Below are 17,874 nucleotides of genomic sequence, written 5' to 3' on the forward strand. Positions count from 1 at the left end.
AAAAGTTGTCTTTACTGTACTTGTACTTGTATATTTAAATCCCTTTAAATCAAATGTCCCCTTCTCTCCTTCTTTCCCATTTAATTATGCATTAGTCGTCTTTGGTAATGAATGCCTAATCTTTTCTCCTCCTTTTCTATTTAGGAACCTGTCCAGTAACAGGATAAGGGAGCTGCCAAAAAACACCTTTAAAAACCTTTCCAAATCCCTTCTTAAACTGTGAGTAACTGATATCAGCTCTGAGGAGAGGGTGTGCCGTATTATCTGCGGATTATAAAAAGGGTGAAGTGAAGGATAGAATGCTGTTTAGATTCCCCCGGCTTTGAGATTTGAATTCAGAGACATTAGAGACAATCAGAGATATTAAATAGTAATCTGTTCAGAAACAATTTCAGAGGCAGGCAACAGCGTAGATGAATTCACTGCTCGTGCCATACAATCTCAATCTCTCCGCTCTCTGCCTCATGAATAATAGTGTTATTATTACGTTAATGAGCTCCATGCACATTTCATTAGCGGCGGGGGTGGGTGAGGTATTAGAAATCAATAACAAAAAGCCAGGTTTTTGTTTTATAGTCGTGGTGCTTGGAACGATCTGAAAAAGAAAATTGTGATTTATTTTCACGGTGTCATGTGGGCAGCATATGTTTGGATATAATTCCACAATAACATTCCAGTATTGTGGCCACAGCGGTTGGTCCACACATTTGATTTGGCCAGAGGCGGTTGGTGATAAAACATTTTTTTTGGGGGTTGGTCGTATTTAATGAAAAGAGAGAAAAGGAAGCACGACAACTGATGCTTCGATTAGAGATCAGACATGCTGTGATAGAGAGACAGATTGTCAATGTTTCAAACCCGTTTGACGTTCACAAGAGTTTATAAAGACACGATGGACTCAGTCCTCACATGTCTCACCTGCTGTGAAGACGTTTGCGCCCTAAAGGAACCACATATATCACATATTTTTTATATAGTGTTTTTCATCTGATTTCTATAAAGATATAAATAAAAATAAATAAATAAAAAATCATATAACATTCTGTATTATATACGTTTTTAACATAGAAATGGAAAAAAAAGCAGCCGAAAAGCTCTGTATTCTAAGGGTTAAAGGTGGAATGATTGGTGGATGGTTTCCAGAGTTAAAAATTGCACTGCTGTGTCTCCGAAGCTTCACAACAATTTAGGCAGCTTACTGCGGAATAGTAAATAAACGTATGGCTTCATCTGTTCTCTCGCCACTCAAAATGTGCTGACGCTTTTAATACTGTACATTTTCCAAAATGGTCCTCCACACATGATTAAAAACGGCGGGTTGGGTTTTCTGCCGAGTTAAGACAGCTTCGTTTCACACTGTGTCATTAACGAAGCATCTGTGATCTGCCAGTGTGATGCTTCTGCCGACGGCAAATGACTCATTTTATTCAAGGAAAACTGCTTTTTGCCTCTTTTTCTTTGAGTGGAAAAACACCCACATGGAGGCAAACACAGAGACAAAAATCCTGCATAACACCCCTGCATTCTGCAACTGGAACAATGTCACATTGTGCCGTGGTATCAGATGGACGGGCATAATGACTGAACGGCTAAAATGACCAATTTTAATCTGTGAAATTTTGTGAATGAGCTGGCGAAAGCAGAAGGTGGAGCAGAGGCGGATTACGTTTCAAACAGGGAGCTGAACATTCAGGTTCAAGGAAAGGTGACAGTTCCCAGACTTAACTCAACTAGGGCTGAAACAAATTACTATAATAATCGATTATTAAATGAACTATTTTGCTTTGAGGGTTTTCATTGTTAAAACAAGAATTCTCATCGTTTTTTGCTTTTTAAATGTGAATATCTTCTGGTTTCTTTGCTCCATACGACAAAGAAATCATTAATCATCATGAATCATTTTCGTCCAAAAAGACATTTGAGAACTACTGACATTTTCTGGACGAGAAAATACAGACAGATGAATATAATCGTTAGCTGCAGCTCTAAACTCAACAGGTAGTGTAGTAGCGTGATTTGCCTGTGGCTGTCGTGGCATGAGCTGGTGCTTGTATGACATTTGGTTTTAATTTTGGTAAAAAAAAGGTAAAAATAAAGACCAGGAATTCACACAAATAACACAAAAGACGGAAGAAACTATACACACTTTATTTTGAGGAATAGTTCCAAGTATATATGTTGATATCATTCTCTGGATCTGCTGTCAAGAAGCATATCAGTGCTGTTCTTATTTTATACTCTTACTTACTTCTACATCTATCCTCAGGCATGTCTCACCCTGACGAGCTTCACCGACTTTGTCATTTGTGCTTCTTGTTGCAGAAATGTCTCCTACAATCCTCTTCTCCGCATTCACCCGAGCCACTTCAACCATCTGACACATCTTCAGTCTTTGTGAGTGTGTGTACACACACACACAAACATACACACACACACACACACACACACACTCAGTGCTGCAGCCTGTTTGATAATGAAAATGTGCTCTTCTTTCTTTCTCTAGGGCGCTAGAAGGAATAGAAATCCCGGATATTCAGACTAAGATGTTTCTCCCTATGGAGAACCTGTCCCACATGTGTGTACCATCCCACACACGTGTCACAATCCTCTCCCACCAAAGAAAATGTCGCGTTATCTCTGTCAATGTCTCTGTGCGTTCTCTTTTGCCAGATACTTTACAAAGTTCCAGTACTGCTCGTACGCGCCACACGTCAGGTCCTGTAAGCCCAACACAGACGGTATATCTTCCTTTGAGGACCTGCTGGCTAACATAGTGCTGCGAGTGTCCGTCTGGGTCATGGCCTTCATTACGTGCTTTGGCAACCTCTTAGTCATCGGCATGAGGTCACTGATCCGAGCGGAGAACAATCTGCATGCTGCCTGCATCAAGGTCCTGTGCTGTGAGTAACCATACGCTACGATGCTACTATAATACATAAAGTCTACAATTAACCCTTAAAAATGCACTTTGCAATGCCGTAATTACACAATTATAAAATAAAAGTAGGGTTAACAATCATCATATCCGACTGTGAGCAATTTCATGTATTTTATTTACGTGAAAGCTTTCAAAAAGTGGAATTTTAAAGTAGTTTTCCTAAAGAGCCTTTGGAGTAACAAACTCACCAAATTTCATCCCGATCTGACGACTTTTGTCTGACCATGACCATGATCCACTGTTGGTATCGGGTTTTCTTCTGTGCGAATGACTCTGGCCTCTTCCCACTTCATGAAATGTAAAATTCCAAACAACAATCTAGAAAAGTACAGAGGTTACGCTGCAGAAGTAAAAGATAATCACTCAAAAAAAATGAAAAATGCGTTATGGTTTGTACAAATTGAATGCATTAAAGAAAAATAAATTAAAGAAAAATCCATAATAAATCCATTTTCACACTCACATAGTTTTGTATTCTCTGTATTCTCCTGCTCTACAATTCTGTGATCCACTTTACTTATGAATCATGTCCCTCTCTGAATCTCATTCCTCTTCCAGGCTTCACTCCCCCTCCCTCTGCTCTCTCTCTCGCCCTTTTTATTCAGCACATAACTTTTCCAAATGTACAGAACCTTGAGCCCATAAAGCCCGTCATATTTTATCCCAAATTCAAATTTTACATCATTGTCACGTGGACCCGCTGATGTACTGTCTCCAATCATCCATCCAGGTGCAGACTGCCTCATGGGCGTGTATCTTTTCTTTGTCGGAGTGTTCGATGTGAAGTTTCGTGGGCAGTACAACCGCAACGCTCTGCTCTGGATGGAGAGCGTGGAGTGTCGGACCATCGGATTCCTCGCCATGCTCTCGTCAGAGGTAACGCATGAGTGACACGCCACGACTTCCACGTGTCGATGTCGGCCTCTGTCGTCTTGATTTGATAACACCAGGTTACGCCGCAGTCGTTTTTCTCCCGTCACTCTGTGAGCCGCTGTGTTCTGATTTTCCGCTTCACACGACGCGAGGTTCCAAACAGCGGGGCTCAGTGAAAAGAGGCGCTTACCTCACTGAGTGGTTGGACGTGGGAAACCTCTCACCCGCGGCTACTCATCTAACAGCTCAGTGTGGCTGCTCGTCTGCGCCACTTCACCCCCCACATCATTGAAGTCAACAGCTAAAAAAAAAGAAATAAGTGCTCTCTTGTTGTTGCAGATGTATTTTTAAAAAATGACTTTCATTTCATGATGGATTTTAATAACCCATGTCCTTTTTATGTGATCACTTAACCGTTTATTAAGTCGACAGACAGGTTTTTATAGTTTTATGAGCTGCAAATTCATCTCAACTGAGATTTTTGAGTGTCAGGGGACCAATGATGGAAGCTCTGGAGTCAGTGATGAGATAAGTTGAAGGATTTTATTGGACAGCTCAGATCTGAGGAGACCTGAGGCGCCATCGCAGATTGTGGGGAGCAGCGTGAAAGGTCTGATACATATAGTTTAGTAAAGGCGTGTTTCCACCGGCTCAACTCGACTCACCTTGGCGCGGCGCTGTTAAATTGCGTTTCCATGGGCTGAAGATTATGTGTTTCCTCCTTCAGCAACATTAAAATACAAAACCTCCACCTTGCAACTTTTATCCCTCATGAGCCACTATTGTAATGGATACTTTTAGCCGTGAGTAATCGACTGTAATCTCTTCTCGCGGGAGAAATAAATGCCGTCCCTTTATGAGCACAATAGATTCAACGCGTAAAGGCAGTGGCAGGTTCATAACTTATGCAATGTAAATTTATTATGCCTCTTATAAAACCGTTCACTAGATATAAATTATAGACATTAAACAACCTGTTTTTCCTGATTCAGTGCCTGGACCTTTCTCCTTAAGCGCACTGTTTTACGGTATTTGGGATTTACTTAATCCAACACTTCACATACTAATTGTAATTAGTGTATAGTATGTGTAAAAAAAAAACATTTATTTATTTACTTGCAAACTTCAACCCAAACCAAAATCCTCACTTATTTACCTTCCCCCTGCACCTCATTCATTCACCATATTGTTTCACTTATTTGTGCAGTTGTGTTGTCGTGTTTCTGTGTACGTTTTATGTGTTATCGCACATAGTAATGCGTCATGTTCCCTGTATGTGCACTCATCCTAATCAGTAAAGCTGATTCTGAGTATTCCAGGACTCCAGGAGCCGTTACGACTCCATTTCTGATTTTGAATGTGTTGTTTTTGTCAAATTTTGGAATTTGCAAATCTCATAAAGTGGAAATTATTAAGTGGAATTAAATCTCACCAAAGCCAATCAGGCCACTGATCTAATTAACAGATATAAAGTTTATCTGTGTACAATAAAAGTAATCATATATGGACACAATTATTGACCCGATTTGACCCTTCAATCACGATAAATAATGCCATATTGGCGTTGATCTACAGTTAAATTCCCAATCTAACTTTAGAGGAAACAAAAAAGCAATGTTCATTTGCTCAAAGGTTTGTGAAACTTAGAGATTCAAGTCTTGCATCGCCCTAACAAACCCCCAAGAAGGGTGAGTTTGCGCTTCACCCTCGCATTAGTCTGTGTCTGTACACATTGGGGAATTTAACTGTGACAGACGATTTATTTTTTGTTCTTGTGATGGATTATCTGAAGCAAGAAACAGGCCATTTATAAATGTAAGCAACACGTCGGAGGGGAATAAATAAATCCATAAGTTTATAATGAAAAAAAAACTAAACGTTTTGGGGTTTCTTCTTCTTATTTTTTTATTATTATTATTCTCTCAGGTGTCTGTTCTCCTCCTGACCTATCTGACTCTGGAAAAGTTCTTGGTTATTGTCTTTCCCTTCAGCAACCTACGCCCAGGAAAACTTCAGACGGGGGTGAGTGACACGACATCTCTGCTGACGACGTGTGTTTTTATTTTTACTGAATAAATATTTGACTTTTTTTCATAGAAGAAATAACAAAAGAAGCACTTTATTGCACACCTAAGGTAATTTGGCACATAAAATAATCATACATCTGTAGTTTTTCAGTTTTAAAATAATATTCTCTAGTGCCACTATTGTGATAAATGTTCTCCATTTGGTCTTCGTATTAAGTGGATACGACTTTCGCTGAATGTGTGCTCAGAAATTGACAAATTATTCACAGTCAGATCCTCAGATACTTGAGTTTTTCTATAATTAGACTCTTGCTCTGCCAGAACTGATCCTAATTAGAGCACAGCTGTGTAACGCTCGCAGTATCTCCGGAGTTTAGTCAAAAAATGTACATTATTATACGTATAATTAAAGGGCACTGCTGTGTTTCGTGGGTGCAGCTAAGCCACAGGAGTGTGCTGTGATCGGAGTCACCTGGGCTGTGCAGAAACTCAAAACTGCATAAAAAAAGAGGAAAAAACACACAAGTTCTTAATGGTTTCACTCAGTCTGAAAATATAAGATCAAAGATGAATAAGTAAATTTAAAGCATACATTTATAACAGATGTGACATTTGCTTTTGCCTGAATCAGTTCAGTATGTGTTTGTTTTGCACACTTTTGCTTATATTGTTTCGTCTTTGACCCGCACCTACTCGTGTTTCTGGTTGTGCACGGGGGTTTTCTTTTTTTGTACTATTTGCATTAAAAGCTCCGTTCTCCGGTGTCTGTCAGCTTCAGTTAGAAAGCTTTGCCGTCCACAGTTGCCTCCACAAATGACTTGTCCATCAACAGGCGATAATTGAAGCTGAACTAAATCTTTGACTCCACTTAAATAACCAAGAGTGGAACCAGGAGTCATCGTTTAACTTTTATTTTTTTAAATGTGGGCCTTTGAAGTGAAACCTGTCATTAATGCTAACGTGTGTGTTTTTTCCTGTGAGGTGGTGCTGGCCTCTATCTGGCTACTGGGGTTCATTATTGCTGCCGTGCCTCTCATGAATGAGGACGTGTTTGGAAACTATTATGGACGCAACGGAGTCTGCTTCCCCCTGCACTCTGACAGGCAAGAAAACCCTACTGCCAAAGGATATTCCACAGGGATTTTTCTGGGTAAATTTAAGCAAAAGTTTGTAAAAATTTTACAGTGACTATAAAATTGATCAATTAACTCGAGAAAAAAAAAGTGGCAGCAGCTTTTTGTCTTTGTTTTTTTTAGCACTTGAGGGAAAGTGCAGTGTTTGATTATGAATTTGGTAAAAAGAAAAGAACAAGATGTTAAAAATGTAAATGAAGCCAGACAGAGTAAAAATGGTTAAAGACGGCGGCTAAATACACCAGACTCCTCTGTTAAATGATGACATTTTAGACATTTCCTTTGCTAAATGTCGGAGATTAACCCACATTTTCAGGACTATTAAGTCTTTTTAACTGATCTACAGTTTGGGCATTGTTCGGTTTGATTCTTGTGCCTCTTCCTGTGACGGCACTCTGACGACATCACGCGCGGTATCGGCTCACCTCATCTTAGCAGGTACTAAAAAAGTACCAGGTATTATCGCTAATGGAAAAGCAAAACTGCCGTGCCGAGGCGAGGCAAGTAGTGCTCGTGGAAACACGCCAATAGTGATGGGCTTTACATCACGAGCAATGGAGGGAAGGCAAAAGCATGACAGCTGTATTAATTAAGTGAGACGGCAGCAAACTTAAGGCTAAGGAAATAAAATGTTGAAAGAGAAAAGACATTGCACATTGGAGGTTTCACTCTTTGTGATCCAAACTTAACTTGAAGTTCCAAAATCTACTGAATTTCCAAGGATTCCAAAAATAAAGTGTTATTGCAAGAAGTCAAGCTGTTGCATATCATGGAGAAAATTGAATTAAAACGACCAACGCTGCATGATTCATGTAGGAAGTGATTGCAGTGTCGCTTTTTTTTTTCTTCTTCCTTCACCGTTCCCAGAGCAAACTAATCCCACTTTAATTGCTATTGTACACAGTGTCCTAACCACCTACCACAACAAGTAATAGCCTTTGCACCTTCACTGAGGCCATTAAACAGCAAACACCACTCCTCCATGAACAATACATGATTAGTCGGGGCTTCTTATTAGCCCGTGTTGTCGCTGAGAAGCAGCGGAAGTCTGGCAACGGTGACAAATCCATTACAGAGACTGACGGTCTCAGAGGGCGCCGACAGTTCCAACCACTCTGCTGTTTAAATAAGAATCCTCTGAATGAATTCAAAGAGGTGCCACTGTGTGTTGCTCAAGGCCACTTTGTTTTTGTTGTGCACGCTGAAGACATTTTGTCCATTCAGGGTTTAAGCTTTTACGTCTCGGTTTTGGCTTTTCAATTCCAGTTTTTTGTTTGAAGCCTATCAGTTTTTGCCAGGTCAGTCAAGGACAACGGCAGGAGTTCATGCTCGAAAGTACGTAGAGATCTGTAAAGAAAAAAAACCCCAAAAACCAACAGTCTGTGATTCCACGTCCAAATGGCACAGGTGATGTTATTACTGTCGATATTTCAAAGGAACTACTGACAGCAGAAAAGCGGAGGTCGTAACGCAGGACGTAAACCACTCATTAGGAGTAAGAGTAGGAAGGCAGGCGTGTTATTAGCAAAGATAAAAAAGCTAGAACCAGGTTTTATGGACTGATGTGTGAGCCCAAGCTTAACCTCAAGGGTACATGGTCTTCATCGTCAGGCCCGGGAATCAGTATTGATGATTTATTGATGCGGCAAAATGCTGGAGAAGCATTTAATCTACTAGTTCACAGAGAAATGCATCAAAACGAAAGGACTTCCTGGAGAAGAGAGAAAACATACACACACAAGCGAAGCATCATGTCCAAACTACGGTCCGCGGGCCAATCGCAGCCCTCGGTAAAGGTGTTTCACGGCCCAAAGCTTTGGTTTAATAATGTATTATTTATAGCCAGGGATGGAGTTGGACAAAAAAAAATCGCTTTCACTCCTGCGTGACTTAGATTTGGTTATATTTCCATTTAAAAATGATAATTACATTTTTATAAAACAGTGCATTTGTATGTAAATGTTACTGTTAAAAAAAAGGGAAAAAAAGGACACTTTAGACACCCCTGACTTAAACAAATCATTAGCACCAAGTCTGGTGATGTCAGTTAGTCACAGGCTTAATGCACCGCTGTTTATTACTAAACTAACTTTGTTTACTAAAGATTATAGACACAGATATTTAGACACATCTGCAGTAGATGCACTGTACAATTTTCAAACTAATAACTAATCTTGTCACAAAATAAGCTACAAATAATGATGTGGCATTTCATGGCCACTGAACTTCAACCCTGAGCCACTGAACTGAACATTAAATAAATGTTCATGCATTAACACCACCTGTGGAGCCATTTGCCTGCAAAATTCAGTACTTTTGATGCTTTTAAAAAACCTTTTTGGAGGTAGTTTTACTTTGGTATACTTGTATTTTTATATCTTTTACATCTTCATGTATGTAAATGTTCTCGTGCACTTGTTTAGGTCTGAACCTGGTGGCGTTCCTGGTGATCGTCTTCTCCTACTCCAGCATGTTCTTCTCCATCTACAAAACGGGCATTAACGCCACAGACCTGAGAAGCAGGCTGCACAAAGATGTGGCCGTGGCCAACAGGTTCTTCTTCATCGTGTTCTCTGACGCCCTCTGCTGGATTCCCATATTCTTGGTCAAAATCCTCTCACTGTTGAAGGTGGAGATACCTGGTGAGTGATTAAATGGTTAAGTTTTGGACATTTCAACCAGATGATCTGGTGATAGTGATCAGACCATCTGTGTTCTATTGTTTGAACTATTTGCTAACATATTTGTGGCATTAAAGTACACTGGAACACACTCTTCTTCAAACTTTCTTCTCTTTTAGGGACCATCTCCAGCTGGGTCGTCATCTTCATCCTGCCCATCAACAGTGCCCTGAACCCCATCCTTTACACGTTGACCACCAGCTTCTTCAGGGAGCAGGTGGAACTCTTACTCTGCCGCTGGCAGAGGAGACACATCTTGAAAAAGGACCGCAAAAGCCTCACTTCCTCCACAATCTTCATGGAGACGGCGCGGCCTCCCTGCTACCAGCAGCCGGGCTACTTCCAGCGGGTGTCGCTCAACGGCGCGGATCCTCGCTATGCCTGAGGGAGGCGGGAACTTTCCTGGAAACTATCGACGCAGGGGCCGTCTTTTGGCTCCTGCGCGACACTTGCACTAGCGGGACAAGGTTGACAATCCTTGAGCTTTTCTCTTTATGTTATGTAAAAAAAAAAATGCCAACGATGAGACACTTTTGTTCAAAGCAGCTTTCCCCTCCCCCCCCTTCCCTCTCATGTATTTATACACAGAGAGCTCTTTAGGATGCAGTGTTTTTGCATGAAGACAGGACGAGCCAGGGATCAAATCACCAGTCACGCACTCACAGTGGTCGGTCCCTTTGTGCCGCGTAAAAAGCCACTTCCATGTTGCCGTGCTTCATCTGTTCTTGGTGAGGGCACTGTGGAATAACAAAGAATGGATGGAAGAGTAAATACCAGCATATTGTGTACACTAAACATCACAATGGAGCCCGTATACGTGATTTTGAGATGGAACTGGGAGACAAAGTGATCTCAGAAACAAGTTTTTTCTACAGAGTGACTGAAGAATAAAGAATTTAGATTTAAGGGTTATTAATATCAGAAGTCGCAGAATAAGTCTTGGGCTGCGAAAAAAAAAAGTAGCTCTTAGACTGTTAACTTTGAATTAAATTATGCCCTACAAATGAAAATGATACCAGCACTGTATGCAAAAATATGTACATATTTGACATTTTTATTTAATCTGCTTTGCACATAATTTTTTTTTAACATTGTCCACAATATGATCCAAATTCACATTAGTAGCACAATTAAAGTTATTAAGCCATTGTGAACAATCGGTTGCATTTATTATGCCATCTGCTTCTTCCACTTCATTTCTGCTCTCTGTCTCTGTCCTTTTGCATCATTTTATTCTGAATTTTTTTTTATTCTGAATTACATTTTTCTTTATCCTCATCGACACAGAAATGTAGCAACTGAAGCTACACAATAAGGAATGCATTTGCATTTTAGTATAGCTTTCATGTGTTACCCTCTAAAACAATGCATACATTACTGTGTTCAAGTCTTCGGCCACCATTAGATGTGTTGTTTGAGCAATGCTATAATATCCATGACCATACAGTGTCATTATTTCTCAGTCACTTTATTGAAACACATCCAAAAACATGCATACAGTTTTAAATAACAACGCTTCTATAGGTTTTATTTTCAGGTAAAACCATTTCAGAGAGAACTAAGTCGGACAGACGGCTGTGTTTCATGTCCAAGAAAAGGTCTATTGCACCAGGTTTATTCCGCACGTGCTTGTGCTTTACATACACATGTTGTGTAAGTTTGCTGATTTACATTATACACTATAAGACCAACTTTCCGTCACATCATTCCGATCCAAAATGCCAGTGATCACAGAATTAATAAAAACAACAAAGCCGTTTGGCTCCCTGAGACTTTTGCACAGTGCTGTACATGCAACAAACATGATTTTATCTCTTTAATGGGACATTAAATCATCATTTTATTTAATTTGTATTACTATTCTCGCTAATAATGCTGTCTTATTTTAAATTGTGTGAAATGAGTATATGTTTTATTGAAATGATTATACATGACACTTGAAAAACAGCAGAAAAAAAAGGATTTCACCTTACTGAAATGACTGTTTATAAATTTGTTTTGATATAATCTGAATTTCCGTGCCATTTTGTTTGTTATTTACACTTTTGGTCAGTTCTCTTTTGTTGTTGTTACTGTATTATGTTATATGTCATCTGGACTGTTCGACGTTGTATTTATACTTTTTTATACACACATTGTTATTATTATACAGTATATTATAATGACAACTGGATAATGTTGGAAACACGTCATAGAAATTCATATCAATGAGGAGAAAAATCATTGCACAAACTTCTGCCAAGTATAAACTAAGCAGTGGAACCTCCTCTCATGAAATAAGACCCATCAATTCCTCTTATGCTGTGCAGAATTTTGCTGTTATACTATTTGGGACCTGTCTTGTCTGTATATCGTCTGTGTATCATTGTGTTTGTTGGTGTCAAGTTTAAGTGAATCATGTGTTTATGAGTTTCCCCCACAGCTCTTCAGATGAAACAAGAATAATAATAAAAAATGACAAGTACATAGAAGTATTTTTGCTTCCTCTTAACTAAAAAAGGAACATGGCACAAACAAATTAAACTCATGTAGCAATTCTCTCGTAAGAAAAAGAATAGTACTTTAATAAAATGAAGACTATTGGCTAAAAACAGTGTTGTGAAGATGTTTTATGTCTTGTTTCAAAAGTACTTTTATTATTCCCCTGCTTGCAGATTACAAACTAACATAAAGTACTGTATTTGCTGTGCAAACCAGTCTTCACAGGCTATGGAAAACAGCAGACAGTTCCAACTCGTCATTTGTTTGTGCAGCTGCCTGCAGTTAACATCTCCATTATCACTCCACACAAATGTCTTCTCATTTTTTCCCCCCTCTTTTCTTTCATCATTTGATCTGTCTGCACCTGCGGCGCTCAGCATCCATCCATGGCAGGTGTCCTGCCCTTGGACCACGGTGCGCCCCTAGCGACACGTTGACGGACACCGCGTCCGGCCAATGAGAAACGCCCGTTGCCTCAGTTTCCAGATCCTCGACATCTGATTGGTTGCTATGGGCGTGGCCCTGTCATCCCGTTCAGTGGTGGTGCTGTCAGCCGGGGAGGCACGATTCCTGGAGGAGACTGGAGAGACGAGACGGATTGATGGAAAACAAGCTCCAAAAATCACGCGAATAAAGAAACCTTTGGAGGGAAATGATTCTGTAGAAGCCGAGGTCGACGCAGAGCAGGTACAGTTCCGTTTACATGTCGCATTAGTGCTGTGTCCGGTGTTGTTTTCTGCCTGTGTGTGGACGACAAAGAAAATGACTTGATACAACATCGATTAACTGGCACCGGGGCTTCTCCTAGCTTAGCATCCGCGTTAGCCACAGAAGACGCGGGTGTTGTATAGCGTTCGACATCTGTTACATTTTGAAGAAGACGCGAGTCAATAAAACACACTTCCTTGTTCCCTCAGTATCAGCCACACGCGGCGAACAATGCCGCTGTTTTGCTTTGTGCGGAACATTAGCTTAGCATCTGTCTGTATTATTGTGTTAACGGAGGAGACCCTGATTGTAAATAGACACACCGGCTAAGAAGCAGCCTGTATTCATGAAACACCACTACTGTGGTTGTATAACACCAGTAATGAAAATAAATATGGTTTTGTTTACATTATTTCACTCATATCACAAACAAATGTTATTGTATTTATTAAATAAAACACACCAAGTGAAGTGGTCATGATGCTACTATGTGTTTGTGACGGCATGGTTGCTGGGTCATTTTTAGCTTATTTTTTCTTTTTTAAACCTACATACTTTATGAGGTACACCTGTTCAACTGATAGTTAATGCAAATATTGAATCAGCCAGTCACAGGGCAGCTACTTTAAGCATTTAGCCATATAAACATGGTCAGGATTGCCTGCTGAATTCAAACCCAGCATCAATATGGGGACAAAATTTGATTTAAGTGACTTGAATTTGAGAGATTTTGGTCATCTACTGGGATTTTCAGCATAAACCCTCTCTGTGATTTACAGAGAATGGCCCAAACAAGAGATAATATCCAGTAAGCAGCAGAAAGAATGCCTTGTTGATGCCAAAGGACCCCATGTTGCGAATGTTGAGATTTATTAGAAATGATAGAAAGGCAATGGTGACTCAAATAACCACCCGCTACATTCTTGGCATGCAGAAGACCAGCTCTGAATGCATAACAGGTTGAACCTCGAAGCAGAGAGGCTCCGAGCAGCAGAGGACCACACAGAGAAGGTGGTGAAAACAACTTGCAGTGTGTTAAAACATGGATTGGTTATGGTCCATTGACATGCATCGTCTTACAGTATTCTGCAGCTGAGAGGCTTCTGAGTCAGTGTGAACATTTTGTGATAGAAAAGCAGAGTTTGAGCATGTATTATTTATATTCAGCCAGACAGCAGACGGCAGCATGTAGCACCAGCTGAGCACTATCATTCCTTGTCATGTAGAAAAATAGAACATGTTTATTTTGCTTTTGTTCTCATTTTACTGACCTTTTCTCTAAGGTTAATTAGTAGGATAATCATACTGCTCCCATTTTATTGTAGCCCCCCCTCCCCCCGCCTCTTATTCATCACTCTTTCTCCCCTCCTCCTTCATGACTCAGTCTCCCTCCTCATCCATGTCTCCAGCTGTTTGGCACAGCCAGTCTGCAACCCAGTTAACACCATTGTTTTGTGTCTAGACCTCCACAACCAGTAACTTGCATACACGGAGTAGGCCGCATGTCATGCCATTGTGCTGTGAGCGGTGTTGTTTAATATCTGTTCAATTCAGTTTCACTCAAAAATACATTTATGTTTGATCGTAAAGGTTTAGATTGGTAGATTCCAATCCAAAAAAATAATAATTCTTGACTTAGTTGTAGTAATCTTTTATAATCACAATCAATAATGCCCAACAAAAATACTCTTCTGTAGTATAGGCCATTTGTATTTGTATTTGAGAGTTAGCTGACAGAAGAAAGTTACCAGAAACTGGTTTCAATGTATACCACTGTAACTGTTAAATATAAATGAATGTCCATTACATCCAAAGCACTGTCAAAGGAGTTCACACGAGTTAAGGAATTAACCCCAGTTCCCTCAAACATGACGAATAGTGATAATGGTAGTGAGAGGCCGAAAAGAATGTTGAAAGAGAACAGTTGGAATACGGACTTTGAGACATTTCCAAAAGGAAATGTCTCTGCAGGCTCACTTGAGGCATGGGGTAGCGACACTAGCTGTGTTTTGGCAACGGAAGTTACATTCTGGAGCTTAAAGGTTGTCATACTATCGTATAAATAGTGGTGGGTGGTATTACCAAAAATGTATATCATGACATTTTTCAAACAGTTTTTCAACAGTAGCTCCATGCCTGGTGACCACAAAGTAGGGACAACTAGGATTAATGGTCTCAGTATTGTGAGTGTTTCACAGTTCACGTTCATGATCTCTTGCGTTTATGGTACATTTGTGACACTTAGCTCTGTGGCTCTCCTGCTGATACATGCAGGCCACTGGTTAGTTCCTCTGAAATTAAAGAAGGAGCCACTGTACCTCCCATACTCTCGGCTGCTGTACCCAAGTCAGCTGGTGAACCATCCATCTTTCCTTGCTGTCATTGTTTCCATAGACACCACCCGGCACTTCACTCCCACCAGTTTATATAACCTGGTGTTTCTGCCAGGCAAACACAAGTCCACACATATACTGAGACATCAGTACACAGACACACATTCCTTAACAATCACACTCCCTATCTGACTTTGCCTCAGGAGCTCTTGTGTTAGAAATTAATGTGGGCAATAATCTCAGTATCCGTCCTCCTCAATATTGCTAATAGATACAGCTTTTGGTGCCCTTGAGTTTGTGAGCTTGTGTTTTTGTTTGAGGACTTAATATTATTGGTCAGGGAATGTTATTTTACTGATGTCTGGTTTGTTGGAGCTCTGGGTTTGTTTTACTGATGCATTAGTCTGCACCTCTAAAACCCCCTGAAGTGGTCTTACATAATGCATGTATGGAGAGGTTTGATGGGCATTCTCTTATGTGTGTGTGTGTGTGTGTTTGTATGTACACACAGATCCATGGCTAATCCGACTTATACAATAACCAGGAGTTGTTTTTTTTTAATATCAGTATCTCTTTTTCTGAGTGTATCCTCCCTTTTTCATGACCTGGTGAACTCCAGAGAATCAGTCAAAAATTACAAAATATTAAAATTTTTAAATGCTTTGTCATATATTTTAATAAATTGATATGATTTGTCAATCATTGTCTGCAACAGAGAGAGGACAAAGTGCTAAAAGCAGTTTATGCCCATTCAAGAACAATCAAAAAAAATTCTAACATTGTGATGTTAAAAATGTGTTTATGACTGAACTACAGATTTAGAAACTATGTCAAATTGCATAAGCAGAAATATTATGTCTCTAATAGGCTCAAGGGGGCACCATTGTAGAGCTAGTGTGTAGGCTGTTGCCAACAGGAGAAAAGGCATTTGACTGTGTATTGTGTTATAGTGAAACAACTGCTACAATACAGCTTATTAAAGTAAGTTGATACACTGCAACACAAAAAGGCCTTTGATTTACTGCCCGCAAAAACACTCCGTCATAGTTCACAGATTAAAGTGAGGTTCAAAACAAACAGCAGCTTAGTAACAGTCAGGCTACCTCTGCCCTGGTACAGTACTTGCCCCGTGGTGACCACATCGTTCTCAGAAGACCATTTAAGCATCAAGTCATAGTCCAGCTTTCTTTTAGAGGAGTGAAGCAGTGCCCTCAGTGCACTGCCTGTATAAACATGTAGTGAAAATAAACAGACTGTATATCTGTTACTGTGCCTGTTAAAACCAGTTTTAGGAATGCGCCAATGCACGCATATTATATTAACCAACGTTTTTTTTTTTTAAGTACTTTCATTTTGTGCAGTGCTACAGTATACTTCTATCCAACATTTCATTTTATTTCATTTCATGCTTGAACACACAACATTTTTCTATCAGAAATTCACATAAAATGCATTATTCTGAAAATTGGCCACTCTTGATCATGATGACTTATTTGGTTTATACAAAATTGAGTTATTAATGTTTTCTTGTACTTTTGTATACAATGTGTAAAATCTAGCAACATTTATTAGTGAAGATGCATGTTGCTGATGAATACCCCTCACTGGAAACAATTCAGTCTTCAGTTACCATTAAAACTCAAAAGAAGTTTAATTTGTCCATTTTGGTCCAAAACTAATTCTCGATCAATCATTTCTGTATTGAAAATCTCAGTAATAATCATAATCTGGTGATTTTTTTTCCCTGTTTAAAGCTGTAAATGTGCTTTAATCAGAAAACGACTATGTAAGTCCCTCTAAAGACTGCCCTATTTTTGATGGTAACAGTACTGATGTCCTGAAAATAAAAGAACTCCAAATAAGAAGTCAAGCTACCACTGGAAGCAAACATGTTTGTGATGTAAAGCTGCATTGTCAGTCACAAAGAGACTAATTGCTGTGGCATTTTCTCTGCTCTCATTAATTTAAAGCTTCTATAGCAGTGAACCCCTGACCTGGAGTCAATGCATAATCCAAAAGTAAACTTGTTTATGCTCTGAGTTCTCCTGTTAGACCGGGTTGCTGGGTTGCTGGTGTGCGGTTTGTACAAATGTTTGAGTGACAGGGGAAATAAGAGAGTTTCCCTGTGTCACAGAGGTCTCAGAGGGTGCAATTTAAATGATGAGTGGAAGGATGATAATCAGAGAAAATGATTTGTTGGATAGGGTGAGGTTGCAGTCACTTTTAAAAGATGGCTATTAATAGCAGGAATGTGTGTGTGGTACCCACTGGTTGTGTCTTGTGTCTTGTGCTGTGGCTGTGGTGTTTTTACATTCAAAAGCATAAATGTATTGATATTTAATTCATATGTCAGGAACGAAATGAAAAAAAATCAGTTAAATGGATGTTATATACATTGAATTATAAGTAGTCATGAAGAATGGGATCAAGTTAGTGAGAATGACTAAGTAAAAAATTAGGAAATGAAGTAAGTGAGAATGTCAGTGAATGTGCCGAAAACATTCCTCTGAGCTTCCTTTTGACCTCCACTGTATCTGTGTGGAAGAGGAAATAGTTTTTTGTTGTTTTGTTTTTCAGACAGATGGCACCATTTAGTCTCCATTCGCTGGACATTTTTTGTGTTTGCACTGACATTAGATAAGGTCAGAAACATGATAAGAGTAGTAGTGACGGAACGTGATGAGAAGAAGTTGTTGAATA

At 39.6% G+C, this 17,874-nt stretch overlaps 2 protein-coding genes across 2 annotated transcripts in view; both read left to right on the forward strand.

Annotated features, from left to right (window-relative positions):
• Positions 1-10,702, forward strand: part of rxfp2a (relaxin family peptide receptor 2a) — an 11,077-nt gene extending 375 nt beyond the window's left edge. Inside the window, exons 2-10 of the mRNA XM_044042321.1 lie at positions 145-219; positions 2,323-2,394; positions 2,504-2,575; positions 2,671-2,900; positions 3,669-3,814; positions 5,738-5,833; positions 6,820-6,988; positions 9,395-9,613; positions 9,772-10,702. Coding sequence (XP_043898256.1) covers positions 145-219; positions 2,323-2,394; positions 2,504-2,575; positions 2,671-2,900; positions 3,669-3,814; positions 5,738-5,833; positions 6,820-6,988; positions 9,395-9,613; positions 9,772-10,037 — 1,345 coding nt within the window. The 3' untranslated portion in view covers positions 10,038-10,702. The remainder of the gene's footprint in view (positions 1-144; positions 220-2,322; positions 2,395-2,503; positions 2,576-2,670; positions 2,901-3,668; positions 3,815-5,737; positions 5,834-6,819; positions 6,989-9,394; positions 9,614-9,771) is intronic.
• A 1,975-nt stretch (positions 10,703-12,677) lies between these two features.
• fryb (furry homolog b (Drosophila)) overlaps positions 12,678-17,874 on the forward strand; it is a 52,381-nt gene continuing 47,184 nt past the window's right edge. Inside the window, exon 1 of the mRNA XM_044042900.1 lies at positions 12,678-12,820. The gene's annotated coding sequence lies outside the window, so the exon portion shown is untranslated. The remainder of the gene's footprint in view (positions 12,821-17,874) is intronic.

This window comes from Solea senegalensis, linkage group LG13 (assembly GCF_019176455.1).
Source record: "Solea senegalensis isolate Sse05_10M linkage group LG13, IFAPA_SoseM_1, whole genome shotgun sequence".
NCBI lineage: Eukaryota > Metazoa > Chordata > Actinopteri > Pleuronectiformes > Soleidae > Solea > Solea senegalensis.